This window comes from Scyliorhinus torazame, chromosome 3, assembly GCF_047496885.1.
Source record: "Scyliorhinus torazame isolate Kashiwa2021f chromosome 3, sScyTor2.1, whole genome shotgun sequence".
NCBI lineage: Eukaryota > Metazoa > Chordata > Chondrichthyes > Carcharhiniformes > Scyliorhinidae > Scyliorhinus > Scyliorhinus torazame.
The window spans coordinates 318,795,662-318,816,918 of record NC_092709.1 but is presented as its reverse complement, the minus strand read 5'-3'; the positions used below and the strand labels follow the sequence as shown (position 1 = coordinate 318,816,918).

General features: G+C 48.1%; 1 protein-coding gene across 2 annotated transcripts in view; it reads left to right on the top strand.

Moving 5' to 3' along the window:
- rnf24 (ring finger protein 24) overlaps positions 1-21,257 on the top strand; it is a 224,492-nt gene that overhangs the window by 88,724 nt on the left and 114,511 nt on the right. The window contains exons 1-2 of one of the 2 annotated variants that reach the window (XM_072497631.1): positions 4,751-4,830; positions 5,486-5,546. In XM_072497631.1, the coding sequence (XP_072353732.1) occupies positions 4,761-4,830; positions 5,486-5,546 (131 nt within the window). In that variant the 5' untranslated portion in view covers positions 4,751-4,760. Of the gene's footprint in view, positions 1-4,750; positions 4,831-5,485; positions 5,547-21,257 lie in introns of those variants that run through there. The other variant, XM_072497632.1, reaches the window with a different exon arrangement.

Below are 21,257 nucleotides of genomic sequence, written 5' to 3'. Positions count from 1 at the left end.
AGTTTGCCGAATAAAGGAACTGTTTCTATCGCAGGCTGTTGAGAATAAAGAAGCACCTGTCAGACTTAATTTTCTTAACCACAGGTAATGTGCAGGACCAGTGACGAAGCACCGGGTCAGACTTTGGAATCTCGGTGGCTTCACATGCCGTTGGAAAGTTGCCTGTTGAAATGTACTGAGCACGAGTGCAGCTTACCTCCATTGCTGATCCTTTCAGGCCCCGATAGCTCCCCGTACAGAATGCATTCTTGACGGGCACAGGAGGCTAGGATCGAACAAAAGTGTTAAAAAGCAAACATCCAGTTTATCAATACTTTAGTAAGAACCAGCGTTTCGTGTAGCTCAGTTGGCACAGTCTCTCCCCTGAGTCAGGAGGCCGTGGGTTCAAGTTTCGACCCTGGTCTTGGCTAACACTCAGTGTAGTACTGTCCGAGGCCCAGTCTGCCCCCTCAGTGAAATGAACGATACAATAGTGCTTTTTCCAAGAAGCCCAGGCGATTTATCCCTGGTGTCCTGTTAGTTGTCCGTAAATCAACATCACATAAAACAGATTGGTGGGTCTTTATCATATTGATGTTTGCGGGAACTTGCTGTGTTTCTTACCTTCCAGCAGTGTAAATGCAAGCCTTTCTAACATACAGATTAACTAGAAATGCCTTTTAATAATAACAACTTGAATTTCTGGAGCACCATTATGAACATAGAACATACAGTGCAGAAGGAGGCCATTTGGCCCATCGAGTCTACACCGACCCACTTAAGCCCTCACTTCCACCCTATCCCCGTAACCCAATATCCCCTCCTAACCTTTTGGTCATTAAGGGCAATTTATCATGGCCAATCCACCTAATCTGCACTGTGGGACTGTGTGAGGAAACCGGAGCACCTGGAGGAAACCCATGCAGACATGGAGAGAACGTGCAGACAGTGACCCAGCGGAGAATCGAACCTGGGACCCTGGAGCTGTGAAGCAATTGTGCTATCCACAATGTTACCGTGCTGCCCTACGCAAAGCCGTCAGTGTTTGTGCAGTGACCCAGCGGAGAATCGAACCTGGGACCCTGGCACTGTGAAGCCACAGTGCTGCCCACTTGTGCTACCGTGCTGCCCAGAAGTAAAAAGTCCCAAGGAGCTTCACATGGGTGGTATCAGATAATATTTGACACCGAGCCACTGTGATGTTAGGTCCAGTGAACAAAAGCTTGAGCAAAGAGGTAGGTTTTAAAAGGTAAAGCACAGTGGAGAGAGATGAAGAGAGGTTTACAGTGGGAATTCCAGGAACTGGGGCCTAAGCAGCAGAAGGCGCAGCTACCAGTCAGACCTGGAAGATTGAAGACATCCGAATTGGAGGAAGGCAGTGAACTCGGGGGTCTGTAGTGCCGGAGGAGGTTACAGAGCTAGGGAAGCCAAGGAGAGCGCCATCACAAGTGTTGCCAGGTTGGGTGCCAGAGCAGGCCCTCGCTGCCAAAGCTCTGTAGTTTGCTTTTCTGACTACGAAAATTCATGGGAAATTAGCAGAATTCAAGTCACCCCTTTAAATGAGGCAAAACCTGCCGACTCTTGAAGCAACGGCAAAATCAGTAAATTGTTTACAAGGAGCTTTTACGAGCTAGTAGAGCCCTTGTGCTATTGTCCGTCTTGACTGTTAAAATTTCCTCGTAACACAGCCATTTGGATAGTTGGTGCATGCTTGAAGCCAAACATATTTAACCATTCCTCAATAAAGATTAATCTTCAAACAGCTGTCAAAAGGTTTTAATTAAATGTGAGGAACACAGCAGCTCAGTGATCAGTATGAAAGGGACAGTTAGTTCTCTTGTTACTTGATCCTGCCTCGGGCTCTGTGAAACCTGTGTCACACGATTAAAGGCCCTGATGGGCTTGTTGTACTTGGAAAACCTCAGGTACTTGTCACCAGTTTACTTACTCAAAGGTTTTACCTGGGGTGTCTTTATTTATAAGGAAACCAACCACAAACAAGTTCAAAGCTCAACAATATTTATTTAACACAATTAACCTTTATGTTACCCACAAAATATTAGAGGTACCTTAGATCAGTGTATACTACCCTTAAAGTAGGCTATGGATATGATCGCTGGAAGTCCTCTGGTCCGTCTTCACCAAGGTGGTTCTCGCTGGCAGCCTCTTCCTTCCTTCTGGTCTGGTCTTCACTTCTCCGATCTGGTCAAGGTCACCTCGCACACCTTGGGCGAAATTCTCCCCCAACGGCGCGATGTCCGCCGACTGGCGCCAAACACGGCGCCAATCAGACGGGCATCGCGCCGGCCCAAAGGTGCGGAATGCTCCACATCTTTGGCGGCCTAGCCCCAACATTGAGGGGCTAGGCCGGCGCTGGAGGGATTTCCGCCCCGCCAGCTGGCGGAAATGGCGTTGTTGCCCCGCCAGCTGGCGCGGAAATGCGGCGCATGCGCGGGAGCGTCAGCGGCCGCTGTCAGTTTCCCGCGCATGCGCAGTGGGGAGAGTCACTTCCGCCTCCGCCATGGTGGAGGCCGTGGCGGAGGCGGAAGGGAAAGAGTGCCCCCACGGCACAGGCCCGCCAGCGGATCGGTGGGCCCCGATCGCGGGCCAGGCCACTGTGGGGGCACCCCCGGGGTCAGATCGCCCCGCGCCCCCCCCCCCCCCACCCCCAGGACCCCGGAGCCCGCCCACGCCGCCTGGTCCCGCCGGTAAATACCAGGTTTGATTTACGCCGGCGGGACAGGCAATTTCTGTGCGGGACTTCGGCCCATCCGGGCCGGAGAATCCAGCGGGGGGTCCCGCCAACCGGCGCGGCCCGATTCCCGGCCCTGCCCAATCGCCAGTACCGGAGACTTCGGCGGGGGCGGGATTCACGGCGGCCTACGGCCATTCTCCGACCCGGCGGGGGGTCGGAGAATGACGCCCCTTGTCTTCGCTGCTGATGTACCTCGGGTGCCTGTTTTTATCCCCCTTCCTTCGCACACTTTTGTCACTTCCTCTGGCTTTCTGCAATGATGCCTTGGGGGGCGGGGGGGGGGGGGGGGGGGGGGGGAGGGCGTCTCAGTACCCCATTGTCCGGTTGATGACTGTTTGACAGGCCACCTGAGCCCACCCTAGATGTCCCATCTCTGGTGGTGTTGTCTGCACATAACCTGTTCCCATACAAGGTAACAGCAGAAACTCTGGGTGACAGAAAGTCTGGCCCGATCTGGGCTACTGACAATAGACCTGTGCATATAAATGGGGTGCAACGATCTCCTGATGGCTGATTGACGGGGCAGGTCCAGACATGTTCTAGCAGTTTGTGTGTTTGATTTTGGTCAAGTCTGAATTCCAACAGCCTGCCTGAGGTTTGACTGCAGTATGATTTTAAAATGCCCAAGTCTTTAATTTAGGATATCCAAGGGCAGCTCGGTGGCGCAGTGGTTAGCACTGGGACTGCGGCACTGAGGACCCAGTTTAGAATCCTGGCCCTGGGTCACTGTCCGTGTGGAGTTTGCACATTCTCCCCTTGTCTGTGTGGGTTTCACTCCCACAGCCCAAAGATGTGCAGGTTAGGTGGATTGGCCATGCTAAATTGCCCCTTAATTGGAAAAAAAAATAATTGGGTACTCTAAATTTAAATTTAAAAAATTTAGGATATCCAATTTAATCGGCTTAAAGCTAGGCCCTGGTAGATCACCACAGGCTGTGAGCCTTAGATCACCAATACCTTATCTCCACACACATTACACATAAACACTGTGCTGGGCCTCACTGGCACAGTTTAGAAAAAGGAGGCAAATTACATTTTATTGATAGAAACTACCTTTGGCTAGGTTGCCGAGGAACCAGTAGGAACTAGCAGCATGTGAGGCAATGACCTTTCTTTGGGGGATTCAATGAACTCAAAATTTCGCAGGCCCATTTTGAACAGCATCTAGGGTTGCCAACTGTGATTAGACTTATTCCTGGAGGCTTCATCACATGAAAGCCCCCCTCCCCCCCACGCTCCAGCCATTCGTTAGCCAACATATCTATCTTTGTGCCACACTGCGCCCACTGGAAAGCAAAAATACTCATGACCAAATTGAATGATGCTTGGCTGTCAATCAAACAGCCTTTTTCACTCCCTATCCCCCCCCCCCCGGTCTTTACATCTGGTAAAGAGAAATGTGCAAAGAAAATGACAAAAGAAAATCCACCTTTGCTTAATGTCCCGAAGATCTTTCTCCAGAGCTGGAGGTTGATCGTCAGTTCCTGGTGACTCCAGACAAACTCTGCGGGGTTGGCAAACCTAACAGGAGCTAAATAACAATATTCAATTCTTGGCCTTCAAAAAGAGGCTTGACACTCATTCATTTCTTGTTATGCCACTCAGCTCTATTGTGTGGCTATTCTATGGGATTACCCTATTGATATTTCTAAGATATGTAACTCTGCAGCAACATGTCACTGCTCAACCTGGAAGATAACGAAGAAAGGAAGTTGGTTCCTCTGAGCTGAGAGTAATGAAGGCTTCGAAGCAAGTTGTGTAGAACATAAGCACCAGCCTAGACTTGGAGGGCAAAATGGCTTGGATTTGTTCTGTAAATCTTAAATAATTATATTCGCTAGAACTAATGAAGGATTAAAGTAAAACACTAACCAACGAAAGCAAAGCTCAAGTGGCATATAAACTAGGTTTGTTCATTTATTAAAACGTTTAACTGACCATGACCACTCAAACCGGTTATCTCTGGCGCTGTCTGAAAAACCATCCAAAAGTGCAGTCTTATAATTTTCTTCAAAGCAAAATACTCATGGGGTCGGAACGCTTATGGAGACAATTGTCAGCTAATTGGAAAATTAAAGCCGTCGTTTCCACAATAGGTGAGTCAGAGTTGAGAGGTTGTAGCCGGTGCCAGAATGTTCCATTAAACCTTTGTGGGTTTTTGTTTTGCCCCTTTGGTTATTGCACTGGGAAGGGGGAGCTCCTTTACCTTTCGTTTAATGCCTCAGACTTTCAGCGCCAATTGAAAAATTATGTAACAAAGTCTACAATTGTGAAAATCTCCTTATCTTTCATTTCTGAGTGTCTACCACCTATTCAGATGTTTCAACTGTGAAGAGAGGCTAGTTCGGATGCGGTTGTTTACCTTAAAGCAGAGAAGGCTGAGGGGGGCACCTGACAGGTGCACAGAAGCATGAGGGGCATAGATGGGATAGCTAGGAAGGTGGTTTTCCCCTTCGTAGAGGGGTTAAAAACCAGGGGCCTTAGATTTAAGGTAAGGGGGGGAATCCGGAACTCACTGCCTGAAAGGGTGGTAGAGGCTGGAATCCTCACTACATTCAAGAAGCATTTAGATGAGCACTTGAAACACCATAGCATACAAGGCCACGGACCAAGTTTTGGAAAATGAGATTAGAATAGATAGGTGCTTGATGACCGGGACAGACACGATGGACCAAATGGCCTCTTTCTGTGCTGTAAAACTCAATGACGCTATGCTTACTATGGCTTGTCAATCTCCTTTCTATTTTCCAGCTGTTTGTTTGAGACGTAATTTCCATTGGATTCTTTCTGTGCCGTGTAGCAACAATGTCAGGTAAGAAGCGTCCAAATATTGTTCTGGTGACTTAAGAACCATGGGTTCTGGTCTCCATATTATGGAAAGGGCGTAGAGGCACTGGAGAAAGTGCGAGAAACATTTATGGGGATGAGACCAGGTTGTAGAGGTTGCACCGATGAACAGACTGAAACTCTTATCTCTGGAAAAGAAAACACTAAGGGGAGGGAGTGGGAAACCAAACAAAAATTATGGAGGGGTTTGATGTCTCCATTTGTGAAGGAGTCCAAAACCAGGCAGTCATAAATATATAAAGAGAATAGTCGCTAACAAGACCAGATCCTGGGGTTGTTTTCTCTAAAGAAGAGATGATCCAACATACTTAATAGAATAGATAAATCCAACCCTAATAATATTGTTATGAAGCGGACTTTACATCATAGTTATGTTTTAACGCATCCCCTTTAACTTAGGGTAAGCACACCAGCTCTGAGACAGGCCCATGTGATCTGGTTGCCATCGGGGGGGAAACATAATCAGAAATATTTTGAAATGTCATGTCAGTTTTCACACTTTTACACATTACCTCACAGAAAAGACATAGCTGCTTTTTGAGACAGAGAGAGAGAAAGATAGAGAGACAAAGCAGTGACAGCAGTGCAGAAGCAGAAGGACTGTTTTGTGGTAATGACGAAGCAGGATGCAAGGCAGAGATTGTTTTCTGTTTGTAGGGAAGAGAGCAGAACAGACAGGACTTTTGGAGATTTAAGGAACAAGGTGACTCCAAGGTGGGCCTTGCTGGCGAAACTCAGATCTGAATTCAAATGATACTGGAACTTTTGACTTAGATGGTAGGGAGAAGTGAGCCTGCTGGAGAGCTAGGAGCCATGATGTACAATTCCGTAATAGTTAATCCTCATGTACCATTTTTGTTTGGAGTATTAATTGTCTGTTTGTATTTGGTCTGTGTTGATTTTAGTTTCTTTGTTACAGTAAAAGTCTTAACACATGGGCAGAAATTTCCCATTCTGGAGTCTAACTGTAGTGGCAGGCACAAACGTAGGAGTGAGCCATGCTGGGGGGGTTTGGGGCAGCTGATCATGGACGATCTTACGTTGATCAGTTCATTAAATATACCTCCGTGAAGAGCTCACCAATTCTCACAATGGGGATGGGCAAGAAGCCGCCATGCCTGCCATTACCACATGGGGAAAGGGGGGGGGGCGGTGGGTGGGGGGGGGGGTGGGGGGGGCGGTGGGTGGGGGGGGGGGGGGGGCGGTGGGTGGGGGGGGGGGGGCCATATTTACTTAAAGGCCGCCCGGACAGCCTGCACTTCCCCCATTTACCTTTGCCCAACTTCTACTCCACCCTTCCCCACATACCCTTTCTCCCTTCCTTATTCATCCACTCTGTGGCTTGCACTGACACCACCCAGCTTGATGGCTGGGCTGATGTCTAGAGATGTTCCCAAAGAGGACAATGAGCAGCAACTCACCGTTAATCATGGAAGACGTTGACGTTGCCAGGTGCATACCACTTATGTGCAGTCATAAAAGTGAACCTTCTAATTTCCTACTGGCGGGGAGCTAGGTTTGGAGGAGGGTGTAAATTCTGGCGAGCTGGTGTTTTAATGAGCATGCATGACGTGTTAATACACGAAGAAAGACTTCCCAGCATTGTTCAGTCAGAAAGCTGGACCCTCCTTTAACCCACCTTTCAAGTACAGACGACACTAATTGCTGAAGTTCATCCCACAGTTGGGAAACTGATTTTTCGGCCCTACGCCAAATTAGGTTCTCCTGCCTGCCAAGCTTGGTACTGCAGGTGGGACTGGATGATCCTGCTACGGGAATCACAACAATGCAGAAGATTGCCATAAAATCTGTAACCTGGAGAAGAGAGGCTCACGTTGTGACAATGGGTATGATGCGTGGGTCAGATTTAAGGACCGTCTGCAGATCTGAAGTGAACGTAGAATTTACATTGGCCGATCGAGTCTGCAGTGGCCCTTGAAAAGACCACCCTACTTAAGCCCAAGCCTCCGCCCTGTCCCCATAATCCACCAACCCCACCCAACCTTTTTGAGCACTAAGGGGCAAGTTAGCATGGCCAATCCACCTAACCTGCACGTCTTTGGACTGCGAAGGAAACCGGAGCATCCGGAGGAAACCCACGCAGACACGGGGAGAATGTGCAGACTCCACACAGACAGTTATGCTAGGCCGGAATTGAACCCGGGATCCCCGGAGCTGTGAGGCAGCAGTGCTAACCGCTGTGTGTGGAATATATTACCCAGAGAGGCAGTTAATATGGAAAACATTAACGGGAACGACAAGGCAGATAGATGCTGAGGGCATGAACAGTGGAGAGGTATCAATATTTGGGATTGCTCATGGACATTCCTATGGTTCTTTGTTAAAGTTTAGTTTGTTTTATGAAAGTCTGATGATGGATTCAGATGCACATAATTCACTGTTGGGTCAGCACGGGGTTAGGGTTAAAATTGCACTCTGCTTTATGTGTTATGGACGTGATAATCCATTAATGATTTCCTTGGTCTGTTATTTTAACAAAGGCATTACTGAGTTTAAAGTTAATCCATTTGTTACTTATTCATGGTGATCTTATTGGAACGTATAAGAATCTGAGGTGGCCTGACAGGGTGGGTGCTGACAGGATGTTTCCCTTGGTGGGATAATGGACAACTCAGGCACAGTTTCAAAATGGCGGACGGGATTTTCTGCCCCCCTCAGCGCCGTGTTTCGCACCGGGGAGGTGGCCTGCCATTAGCTGGTATCGGGATCTCCTGATCCCGCCACTGACAACAGGTTTCCTCTTCTTTGCTTCCCCTGCTGCCGGGATACCCGTGGTGGAGGTTCACCATCAGCGGGACCGGAAGATCCCACCACCGGCAACGACCGGAAAATTCCAGCCAATGGGTCTCCCGTTTCAGATAATGGTGAGGAATTTCTCCTGCCAGTGAGTCATTAATCTTAAGTGGTGAAGGCCGGGTCATTCAATATATTCAAAGCTGAGTTTGACAATCTTTTGATCTACAAGGAAGTCAAAATCATGAGGGACAGGTAGGAAATCAGGTCAGCAACGGTCTAACTGAACGGGACAGCAGACTTAAAAGGGTGGAACGCCCTCCTACGATTCCTATTTCCTATTATCTTACTAATATGGGTTCAGTTCCTCTTTGGGCAGGTCTACAGTCCATTGCCAGAAAATAATGCGATGTCTCATTAACAAATGGGCGGCAGGGTAGCACAGTGGTTAGCACTGTTGTCACACAACACCAGGGTCCCATGTTGGATTCGCGGCTTGGGTCACTGTCTGTGCGGAGTCTGCACGTTCTCCCCGTGTCCGCATGGGTTTCCTCCGGGTGCTCCGGTTTCCTCCCACAAGTCCCAAAAGACGTGCTGTTAGGTGAATTGGACATTCTGAATTCTCCCTCTGTATACTTGAACAGGCGCCAGAGTGTGGCGACCAGGGGCTTTTCACAGTAACTTCATTGCAGTGTTAATGTAAGTCTACAGGTGACAATAAAGATTATTATTATTATAAAATACAAACTGAGGGTTGCAGGTTAGTTTTTCAGAAGCAGTATATTTTAGCTAGATCTTTTATTTCTCAATTGTGTCTGATTGGTACTGTTCCAGTGAGTCATCAGAGCAGTTTAATTAGGAATTTTTTATTTGAAGTGATGCTGTTCATGTATGGGAAAAACTGAGTACTGTCCCATTATTGACATTGCAAGGTTGATGCTTCAAAGGAATAGTGTATTCATTGAAATGTAAATGGGTATATAGTGAATATTATAGGGAATGCATGCAAAGAATCTGGAACACCCCCACACATCCACTCCCCTAGTCCTCCAGATCAATCACAGTAACAGATTTGACAAGTCTTTCATGTCCTGTCAGTAACTTGAGAAATGGAATCTATTTGCAGGTTGATTTTGCAGGGTGACAATATTGCCCAATGCACAACTCAAAAGGAATAAAATAAAATTTAGGATATGCTGGTTCGTATTGTATGCTTTAATATGAGTCCCGAAAGATGTGCTTGTTAGGTGAATTGGACATTCTGAATTCTCCCTCAGTGTACCCGAACAGGCACCGGAGTGTGGCAACTCGGGGATTTTCACAGTAACTTCATTGCAGTGTTAATGCCAGCCTACTTAGAACATAGAACATAGAACAATACAGCGCAGTACAGGCCCTTCGGCCCACGATGTTGCACCGAAACAAAAGCCATCTAACCTACACTATACCATTATCATCCATATGTTTATCCAATAAACTTTTAAATGCCCTTAATGTTGGCGAGTTCACTACTGTAGCAGGTAGGGCATTCCACGGCCTCACTACTCTTTGCGTAAAGAACCTACCCCTGACCTCTGTCCTATATCTATTACCCCTCAGTTTAAGGCTATGTCCCCTCGTGCTAGCCATTTCCATCCGCGGGAGAAGGCTCTCACTGTCCACCCTATCTAACCCTCTGATCATTTTGTATGCCTCTATTAAGTCTCCTCTTAACCTTCTTCTCTCTAACGAAAACAACCTCAAGTCCATCAGCCTTTCCTCATAAGATTTTCCCTCCATACCAGGCAACATCCTGTGTCAATAATAAAGATTATATTAAATGGAACCTTGAGGCAATAGGTTGCATGAACATTGTCCAAAAGGACTTGGAAGGTTGAAAGCATAGGTTCGACAAGAGTCAGGAGGTTATCGGTCCAAGTGCCTCTCCAGGGCATTAAGCTGACACTTTAGTGCAATACCTGTCACTCACTCACACTCGCAACATCTGACAAGGCACACCAAGGCTTGTCCGGGTGAGGGCAAGTAGGTGAAGGGTGTGCAGCAGCAGCCCTTACAGGAAACCTCTCCGTGTAGCGCAAAAGGACACAAAGGGCATTTCCATCAGGCGACTAGGGTTGTGGGGCTCCAGCGTCCGAGGAGGAGTACGGGGCGTGGGGTCAATGTGAAATTCCGTCCGAATAGGGTTCCGCTCAAGCGTGAGTCCACCGCACACCTACGCAGCCTCAAGACTCTCCTTGACTTTGAGAATGTGTGAAGCTGACATTGTTACGGCTTAACTCACGAGTTTGACAATTAGTTTGATGAGCATGACTCAGGAATGTTAGAAGGCACAATTATTCTGCATAGCTGAGATAGGCAACACGAATAGGCACCGTTTATAATCACACTGTGTCATCCCGAGATCTCTTTGCTGTCATGCCTTTACATTTAAGACTCCTGGGAAACCACTGCATGATCTCTGAATTCTTGCCCACCACCATTAGCCCCTGCTTTCTCTTTCGGCGCCTCATCCAATCAGGCATTCAGGCTGGCCTCCTTCAGTCTCATCTCACCCTTCCCCACCCCCCCTACCTCATGAGCCCACACCCACAGATGCCCCATACCCCTATGCCTCTAACAGTGGGAAACTAAATGCTCATTTTCACTTCCTGACCACACAGGCAGACCAGTCAATCAGGGCTGTGCACAATTAATAAAACGGACAGGCTCCATAATCATTCAGGGCTGTAAACACTTTCTAAAACAGACAGGCTGAAGGCTTCGGGACAACCCACCCACCAGCTGCAACCCCCAATCCTGGAGGTGGACCCCGACCACCCCCACTCTTCTCGGAGGTCATGGCGCCTGGCTCCCCGTTTTAAAAAGCAGCAGTAATTCACGCCCGCGTGACATCACGTTGGTGGGCAGGAGGATTCAATGAGGTCTGAAGGTTTGACCCTTACTGGGCGTGAACCTGATCATGTCATCAGGGAGGGCCCGGGAACATCGCAATCAGAAATCTCGCCAGTGCAATTCCCATTCTAGGCCTCTTGCAAGATTTTGCGGCCATGACAGGATTTGTGCCCATGGCTAACAGAGCGAAAAAATAGCGCGCTTAGTTTCCCCAATCAAAGTTGAATATTACAAATCACAAGCTAATGGAACTTCACATGACTGTTTTAGAGTTGTCAGTTATTTATTACCCGTGCTAGCTTTTTTGAAGATGTTGTCGGGGTTTTGCTCGTTCTCAAGCTTGGTTTTCCTGCGTTTGGTCACGGATAAAGGCATTTTTTTGTTGCTTTCGCTGCCTCTCTCCGTCATTTCCTCATTTCTTTAAATCAGAACACAGTAAATCACTTCCCTGGCTCTCTGATTGCTATCTTGAATTACGACGTGCCTTCCATGAAACCCCACAGAATGTTGTTATCTCGTACTTTGCTTCTTTTCCCCGGCCTTCCCCGGTCCCGGAAGATGTCGATGGGCTGAATCATATCACAGCCTAATTTTTCCTGCATGGTGGCAGACGGACCGCCCAGGATAACTGCTCATCGATCTCCAATGGCAGGTTCCCCCCTACCCCGCCCTTGCTGCTCCTCCAATCACTGACCATTTCTGGAGGAACAGCAGGAGCGGGAGGGAGGAAGCCTATCATTGGAGGAGCTGGAGCAGGCAGCACGGCAGAGACACAATCTGTGATTGGAGGAGCAGCTCCTCACAGAATTTGTACCTCCCACTTTTGCTACTCTTTCAATCGAGCACGCAGAGACAACCTCCCTGCGAATATTTGGAATTTTCTGCCCCTGTCTTTAATTTTTTGTGGTTTCTCTTTTGTGAGATTTCAAGGTCCCCTTTTAGTGGGTCTCGCGAATGACTATCATGTCTCCTCTTTTTTTAAAATCTTTATTGTCACATGTAGGCTTACATTAACACTGCAATGAAGTTACTGCGAAAAGCCCCCAGTCGCCACATTCCAGCACCTGTTCGGGTACACAGAGGGAGAATTCTGAATGTCCAAATTACCTTAATAGCACATCTTTCGGGACTTTTGGGAGAAAACCGGAGCAGCCGGAGGAAACCCATGCAGACACGGGGAAAACGTGCAGATTCCGCACAGACAGTGACCCAAGCCGGGAATCGAACTTGGGACCCTGGTGCTTAAGTCTAATCCAGTGTTCTTCAAAGTCGGGGCGGGTCGCGGGCGGGTTGCGGTGCCGTTGTCCGTAGCGCTCCCGATCGCGCAAATCCCCGCGCAGCAGACGGCTTTTCATAATGCCGGCTGCAAGCGGCCACAGAGTGCAAAAAAAAAAATTGGCCGCATTGTGCAAGCGCGCACGATGATCGCACATGCGTGCCGATAATCAGGCACGCATGCGCAGTGCGGTCGCTATTTTTTTTAATGGTTGCAGCTTTTTGTTTTACAAGTTCTGTCGTGGTTTTTATTCATTTATTTTATTCATTAAAATTTTTTTTTCATTTATTTAATTCACTTTATTTTTTTTACAAGTTCGGAGGGGGTTTTATTCCTTTTTTTCATTTATTTTATTCGGTTTTTTTTCATATTTTTCATTTATTTTACTCATTTTATGTTTTTTTTTACAAGTTCGGGAGGGTTTATGTGATAAAATTTTACAAGAAAAAAATGCAGAACTTTGGACAGATGGAGATTCCATACTTTCCGACACCGGAAGGCTTCACCTTCATCCAACAGGTTCCATTGGAGGAGCATGTACGAGGGCCAAAGGGACCCAAAACCATTTCCTCCATTTTTGTCAGCAGCTAACAAGGTAAGAGAAAATGGTGGGGCGCGCAGGTCAGCCGGCGTGGGTCCCGAAGGTCGGGCAGTTGGTAAAAATGGGTCTCCGGAAAAAAAGTTTGAAGAACACTGGTCTAATCCAGTGGTGCCAGATTTCATCCATTAGGTCTCCAATGTCTGACAGAATTAGATTTCGAGCAAAAACATGAAGGAAGATAAACAGGAGAGAGCAGGGAGTTTGTGGGCCACTCCTTAAAAGCCTCTTGCATCCTCCCAGGATCGCAGCTTGCCAGATAAGCTTGGCTTAAGGCTAATCACACCTTCTAACATTGGGAAGGCTGAAGCCATTGTCTCCAGTTCCTGATGCTCCGTTCCTTTGTTACCCACTCCATACCTCTGTCTGGCAACATCCTGAGCTCAAGCAAACTTTTTGCAACCTTGGTGTAATATTTTACCACAAGATAGGTTTCTGGCCTCATAGCCAGGCCGTCACGAAGACCGTTTATTTCCACCTTGGTAACACTGCCTGACCTGAACCTGACCTCCCTTACCTGAATTTGTCTGCTGCCAAAACAAACCCTCTTTTTCATGCCTTTGTTACTTTTAGACTTGCCTATTCCAACACACTCCTGGCCGGCCTCCCACATTCTATCCCCCATAATCCTGCCGCCTCTGTCCGCTTGTGTACGAAATCCCACTCACTGATCACCTCTGTGTTTGCTGACCTACATTGACTCCTCATAAGCAGCCATTTTTTATGTTAAAAATCTCCTCCTTGTTTTCAAATCTCTCCGTGGCCTCGCCGTGCCTGAACTCGATAATTCCTTCCAGCCCCCAGTCCCTCAGATGTCTCTGCCTCTAATTCAGGTGTCTTGGGAACCTCTAATTTTAATGACTCTACTATTGATGACTGTGCCTTCAGGTACCAAGGCTCAATCTTGGCCTCCCTTTTTTTTATCATAGAATTTACAGCGCAGAAGGAGGCCATTCGGCCCATCGAGTCTGCACCGGCTCTCTGAAAGAGCATCCTACCCAACTGCACACCTCCACCCTATCCCCAGAACCCAGTAACCCCACCCAACACTAAGGGCAATTTTGGACACTGAGGGCAATTTATCATGGCCAACCCACCTAACCTGCACATCTTTGGACTGTGGGAGGAAACCAAGGCACCCGGAGGAAACCCACGCACACACGGGGAGGATGTGCAGACTCCGCATAGACAGTGATCCAAGCCGGGAATCGAACCTGGGACCCTGGCGCTGTGAAGCAATTGTGCTAACCACCATGCTACCGTGCTGCCCTTTCTCCTCCTCAGCCAAGATGCTCCTTTAAACCTCCCTTTTTGATCAAGCGTTTGACCATTTGGCCAGTATTGTTATGGCTCAGCATCAAACATTTCTTTTTAAAAAAAAAAAAAAATTTTTTTAGAGTACCCAATTATTTGTTTTCCCAATTAAGAGGCAATTTAGCGTGGCCAATCCACCTAACTTGCACAACTTTGGGTTGTGGGGGTGAAACCTACGCAGACATGAGGAGAATGTGCAAACTCCACACGGACAGTGACCCAGGGCCGGGACTCAAGCCCGGGTCCTCAGCGCCACAGTCCCAGTGCTAACCACGGCGCCACATGCCGCCCATCAAACATTTCTTTACAATACTTCCTTTGACATCTTGGGACATTTTATTATGTTCAAAGTGCTATATCAATACAATTTGTTGTTGTTACACACAGTGATGGGGATATTGTTGGCACGATTCAGCAAACAAGGGACAAAGTCCTGGAGCGAGCGCTTTTAGCCGCGTGCCTCCTGGCGCTCGCAACGCCGGGGAACACATGGCTATACAACGCCATTCACGTTAATTAAGGGGCCTCAGCGGGGAACGTGTGGCCGAGGCCGCACATAGCCCCGTTTTGTACACCAAGGAGCTCCGCTCCCCAGAACCCCTCAGTATAGGGGTTATTTAAAAATGGCATCCCAATCTCCGAGACCCCCGGCGCTACACCCGATTTCCCCCCCCCCCAAGCCCCAACAAACTATGGGAGGGTCCGTGGAACCCCATATCCCCAACACCCACACAACCCAGCCCAATTAACAGCACACAAAAATGCCAGCTTAGCCCTTGGCACCCTGGCAGTGCCTCTGCAAGCTGGCAGACAGGTGGCACTGCCAGGGTGCCCAGGTGGCACCAGCAGTGCCAGGGTAGCACCCTGCCCAAAAGCACCTCTGATCCTCTGGGAAACCCTGGTTCCCTCTGTGGGGACTAGTGCTGAATGGCACTTAACCGAGGTCTCCAAGGCAAAGGGCATAGATCCCAACGCCTTGATTAGCTCAGGAATCTGCACATTAAAGTGAGACTAGCTGTCTCGCTCTAACATGCAGATTTGGGACTTCATTCAGATGTTGTTGGACAACCATCTTCCTGTTTACACAGTTCAAGGTAAATTTTCAAACAATAATTGTGGAACTGAGGTGCCTGTGCGAAAGGGATTTGCAACTGTGGTCAACCCAGGCTTCAATGATAGAGTATTTAAATCCTGTAATTCAGGGGAAACTAGACAAGTGCATAAGGGAGAATAAATAGAAGGATAGGTTGATGGGTTGAGATGCAGTAGAGTAACAGGAGGCTCTTGTGGAGCAGAAACGTGCCTCCCAGCTTGGACCTGTTGGGCAAATGGCCCCTTTCTGTGCTGTTGAGTTCTGTGTAATTCAAGTTGGGGGGCCGGTTTAACTCATTTGGCTGGACAGCTGGTTTGTGATGCAGAGCAAGGCCAGCAGTGTGCAATTCATGTACCAGCTGAAGTTATTCGTGGAGGCCCCGCCTTCTCAACCTTACCCCTCGCCTGAGGTGTGGTGATCCTTAGGTTAAATCACCACTAGTCAGCTCTCCCCCTCAAACAGGAAAGCAGCCGATGGTCATCTGGGATTATGGCGACTTTACCTATAATTCAAAGTAAAAGTGATTTATACACCAGGCCCCAAATCCAGTGTCTTTAATTGTTTGTGTGGACACTGGATTAATATGTTCTGTGTATTTTCTGCCGTCCTTGTGAGGGGTTTCGGGCTTTGAGGGGAAGGGGTGTAATAACCTGCACAGGACTCATCCACCTGGGGATGATTGTTCCCAGTGTTCAATTGGACTGAGTTAACCCAGCACTAGCATAAAAGGCAGGCAGCTGTAGAGCCAGCTAAGAAGGAATGAGGACCCGGTGAAAGCAAACCGGGCCCTATGCATGTATGATACTGTTGCTGAAATAAAGGACTTTTAAGAAGCTCGTTGGACTCCACTGGCTTTATCACAATTATAAACCTGTGACTGGGCACTGGATTATAAACCTGTGACTGATGGGCACTGGATTATAAAGCTGTGACTGATGGGCACTGGATTATAAACCTGTGACTGATGGGCACTGGATTATAAACCCGTGACTGATGAGCACTGGATTATAAACCTGTGATGAATGGGCACTGGATTATAAACCTGTGACTGATGGGCACTGGATTGTAAACCTGTGACTGATGGGCACTGGATTATAAACCTGTGATGAATGGGCACTGGGTTATAAACCTGTGACTGATGGGCACTGGATTATAAACCTGTGACTGATGGGCACTGGATTATAAACCTGTGACTGATGAGCACTGGATTATAAACCTGTGATGAATGGGCATTGGATTATAAACCTGTGACTGATGGACACTGGATTATAAACCTGTGATGAATGGGCACTGAATTATAAACCTGTGACTGATGGGCACTGGATTATAAACCTGTGACTGATGGGCACTGGATTATAAACCATTACTAAAGGCATTTGCAACAGTGTTCATCCTGGGGTTCAATGATAAGAGTATTTAAATACTGTTATTCAGGGGAAATGGGAAACTGGATAATTGCACGAGGGGAAATGAATAGAAGGATAGGTTGATGGGCTGAGATGCAGTAGAGTAACAGGAGACTCTTGTGGAGCAGAAACATCAGCCTGGGCATATTGGGTCAAATGGCCTCTTTCTGCGCTCGCTGTTGAATTCCGTGTAATTCAAAGCAGTGATTTGTGCACCAGGCCGAAAATCCAGTGTCTTTAAACGTGTGTGTAGACACTGGAGTACAAACCATTAACCGACAGACATTGTGTTATAAACCACCAAGTGGACACTTGTTTGTAAACCAGTGACTGACAAACACTGGATTATGAACCAGAGAAGGACAGACAGTGAATTATGAACTAGCGACCGACAGACACTGGATTATAAAGCAGTGATTGATGGACACAGGATTACAAACCAGTGACTGATGGGCACTGGATTACAAACCAGTGAGTGACACACACCGGATTGTAAACTAGCAGATGACATGTGACAAATGGAAAATGTTAGGAATATTGGATTCTAAGTATTGGGAAATTTAAGGGTTAAACGACCTGGGGTTAGAGTGTGGTTGCAGTAGTTTTTTTTTGAAGAATCCTGTTTTGCAGGGCCTGGGAGTCTTTAGGACTCAGAAAGTGAAATTGACCAGAGGAATGTGTTTTTCAGTCTGGGCTAATGCACTGTGGTTTGACTGGGGAACGTCTGTGGGGAATTAATGTGCTTTCAGTCGGGAGAGCTAAATTGTTTTCCAACTAGAGGAGATGATGATATAGCTCGGTGGAGCTAAGAGACTCAGAGAGGTTTTTTGAGGTAAAGTCTGATCTGTCTGACACAGAGTCCACAATTCTCTCCCAGTAGGATAGTTCTAAAAAGAATAATAATATTTTAAAGCACAACAGTCTTGTCTGAGGACAAGGAAGAAGATGAAAAACACCAGGTGAACAAGCTTTTTGAGAATATTCAGCCAGAGTCTGAAGCGGTTCTAACCAGAGCCCAACATTTGTTCCATGAAGCAAGTATTACTCTATGAAATGCTAATTTTAAGATGGATTGAAAGCTATAGGTTTATTTTTTATTTTTTTTACTGGGGAATTGAGTAGTAGTGTTTAAGGGGCAATAGTAAGCAGTTCTTTTCAGGTGTGAACTTAAAAGGTTCAATATTGTATTCATAATAAAGTTTTGTTTAAAAAAAAAAAAATACAAAATCATGCAATCACTCCTGAAGCGAATCATTCTTTCCGTAAAGTCTTACAAAATATACTAAAATATTGGTGTTTCAGTCCCGTATCCTAGCCATGGTTGGATCTGGTCTGGAACTGAAATAAAATTGCACTGAATTTAAACCAGTGACCGACAGACCTTGGATTGTTAAACAGCAAACAGCCCACACTGAATTGTAAACTAGTGACCAATATACCCTGGATTGTTAACCAGCGAACAGCCCACACTATATTGTAAACCAGTGACGGACAGAACCTGGATTGTTTTTTTTTAACAAACAATTTTATAGAGGTATTTTTTTGGCATTGTAAACAGTTACAGCTAACAGAAATGTGCAAACATCAATATAAAACCGCTACTTCAATCAAACCATACTGCACATGCTTGCTCCTCTACCCTAGACACTACCCACCTATTTATCCCTCCTACTCTACACTAATCCCCCCCCCCTGTTGACGTTCACTCTCCCGCGAAGAAGTCAATGAATGGTTGCCATCTTCGGGCGAACCCCAGTACAGATCCCCTCGAGGCGAACCCAATTTTTTCCATACCCAGAAAACTTGACATGTCCGAAATCCATAGTTCGGTCTTCAGGGGTTTTGAGTCCCTCCATGCCAGCAGTATCCGCCGCAGGGCTAAGGGAAGCAAAGGCCAGAACATTTGCCTCTTTCTCCCCCTGGAGTCCTGGGTCTTCCGAAACCCCGAAAATTGCCACCTCTGAACTCATCTCCACCCTTGTTTTCAGCACCAGGGACATGACCCCTGCAAATCCCTCCCAGTACCCCCTAAACGCGCATCTAGTGCACTTGTCCTCTACCCCAAAGAATTTGCTCATCTGAGCTACCGTCATGTGGGCCCGGTGAACGACCTTAAATTGAATCAGGCCGAGCCTGGCACATGTTGCGGTTGAGTTTACCCTACTCAGGGCTTCCACCCACAGCCCGTCCTCCATCTCCCCGCCAATCTCCTCCTCCCATTTGAGTTTCAGTTCCTCCGTCTGGGACTCTTCCCCCTTCATGAGCACCTTGTAGATATCCGAGACTCTACCCTCTCCTCCTTCTCCTCTAGAGACTATTCTGTCCTGGATCCCTATTGGCGGGAGGTGTGGGAAGGATGGGACCTGTCTGCGTATAAAGTCCCGCATCTGTAAGTACCTAAAGTCATTTCCCCTTACCAGCCCAAATTTCTCCTCCAAGCCCCTCAAACTCGCAAAGCTCCCCTCCAGGAACATATCGGCCACCCTCCCCACCCCCGGCCACCGCCATGTTCGAAACCCTCCATCCATGTTCCCAGGGGGGGAATCGATGGTTTTCACATATTGGAGCCCAAACAGATGCACCCCCCCCCCCAGATGCCTCCTCCACTGGCCCCATATCCGCAGGGCCGCCCCCACTACCGGGCTGGTGGAGTACCTGGCGGTAGGTGACAGGGGTAGGGGAGCCGTGACCAGGGCTGCCAAACTGGTGCCCCTTCACGAAGCCGCCTCCGCTCACTCCCAGATAGACCCCCATACCCACCATCCACTTCCTTATCATGGCTATGTTAGCCGTCCAGTAGTAGTTGATCAGATTCGGCAATGACAGTCCCCCCTCGCTGCGGCTCCTTTCAAGCATTGCCTTCTTCTCCCGCGGGGATTTTCCCGCCCAGACAAAGCTCATGATGATTTTGCCAGTCCTTTTGAAGAAGGACTGTGGGATAAAGATCGGGAGGCACTGGAAGATGAACAGAAATCTAGGGAGGATTGTCATCTTTACAGTCTGCACCTCCCCGCCAGTGACAGCGAGAGTGCATCCCATCTCCGAAATTCCCTCTTCATTTGTTCCACCACCCTAGTCAAATTTAACTTATGCAACCTGCCCCAGTCTCGTGCCACCTGTATCCCCAAGTACCGGAAACTTTCCCCAACCAGCCTGAATGGCAGCTCCTTCAGTCTATTCTCCTGGCCCCTTGCCTGCATCACAAACATCTCACTCTTGGCCATATTTAATTTGTACCCTGAAAACCGGCCGAACTTCCTCAATGTTTCCAGTATATCTTCCATCCCGGCCAATGGGTCCAACGCGTACAGGAGCAGGTCGTCATAGAGACAGACCCTATGCTCCACACCTCCTTAGTCATTCCCTTCCACCACTTCGCAGCTCTCAACGCCATCTTGGCGATGGCCAGCGTGAACAGCAATGGGGAGAGTGGGCACCCCTGTCTGGTCCCGCGGTGTAGTCTGAAATAATCTGACATTATCCTGTTCGTCCCAACGTTAGCTTTTGGGGCCTGGTACAATAGTCTGACCCAATTAACCAGTCCCTCCCCGAACCCAAACCATCCAAGCACCTCCCACAAATAGCCCCACTCCACCCGGTCGAAGGCCTTCTCAGCGTCTATTGCCACCACTCCTTCCACCTCCTTGCCCGTCGGGGGCATCATGATCACATTAAGCAATCTTCTCCAGTTAGCTGTCAGCTACCTGCCTTTCACAAACCCTGTCTGATCGTCCCCAATCACCTCCGGTACGCAGTCCTCAATTCTAGTCACCAGGAGCTTGGCGTCCACATTGATCAGGGAGATTGGCCTGTATAACCCGTAGGATTCCGGGTCCTTGTCCCGCTTTAGTATCAGCGAGATGGTGGCTTGCGACATCGTCGGTGGCAGGGTCCCTCTGTCCGTTGCCTCATTTAAAAACCCCAGTCAGGACCGGTCCCACTATCTCCGAGAACTTCTTGTAAAACTCTACTGGGTATCCATCCGGTCCCGGGACTTTCCCCGACTGCATAGCCTTTAGGCCCCCCAATTCCTCCTCCACTCTAATCGGGGCACCCAACCCGTCCACTAGTCCCCTGCCTACCTTTGGGACGGTTAGTCCATCCAGGAACCTTTTCATCTCCTCCGGCTCTTCCGGCGGTTCTGAAGTGTACAGCTTACTATAGAAGTCCCGAAATACCTTATTCAGTCCTGCCGGGTCCTCCACTCTGCTCCCCTCCCCATCAACCACTCTACTTATTTCCCTGGCCACCTCCCTCTTCCTGAGTTGCTGTGCTAGCAATCTGCTGGCCTTCTCCCCATGCTCATACACCACTCCCCTCGCCTTCCTAAGTTGTTCCACGGC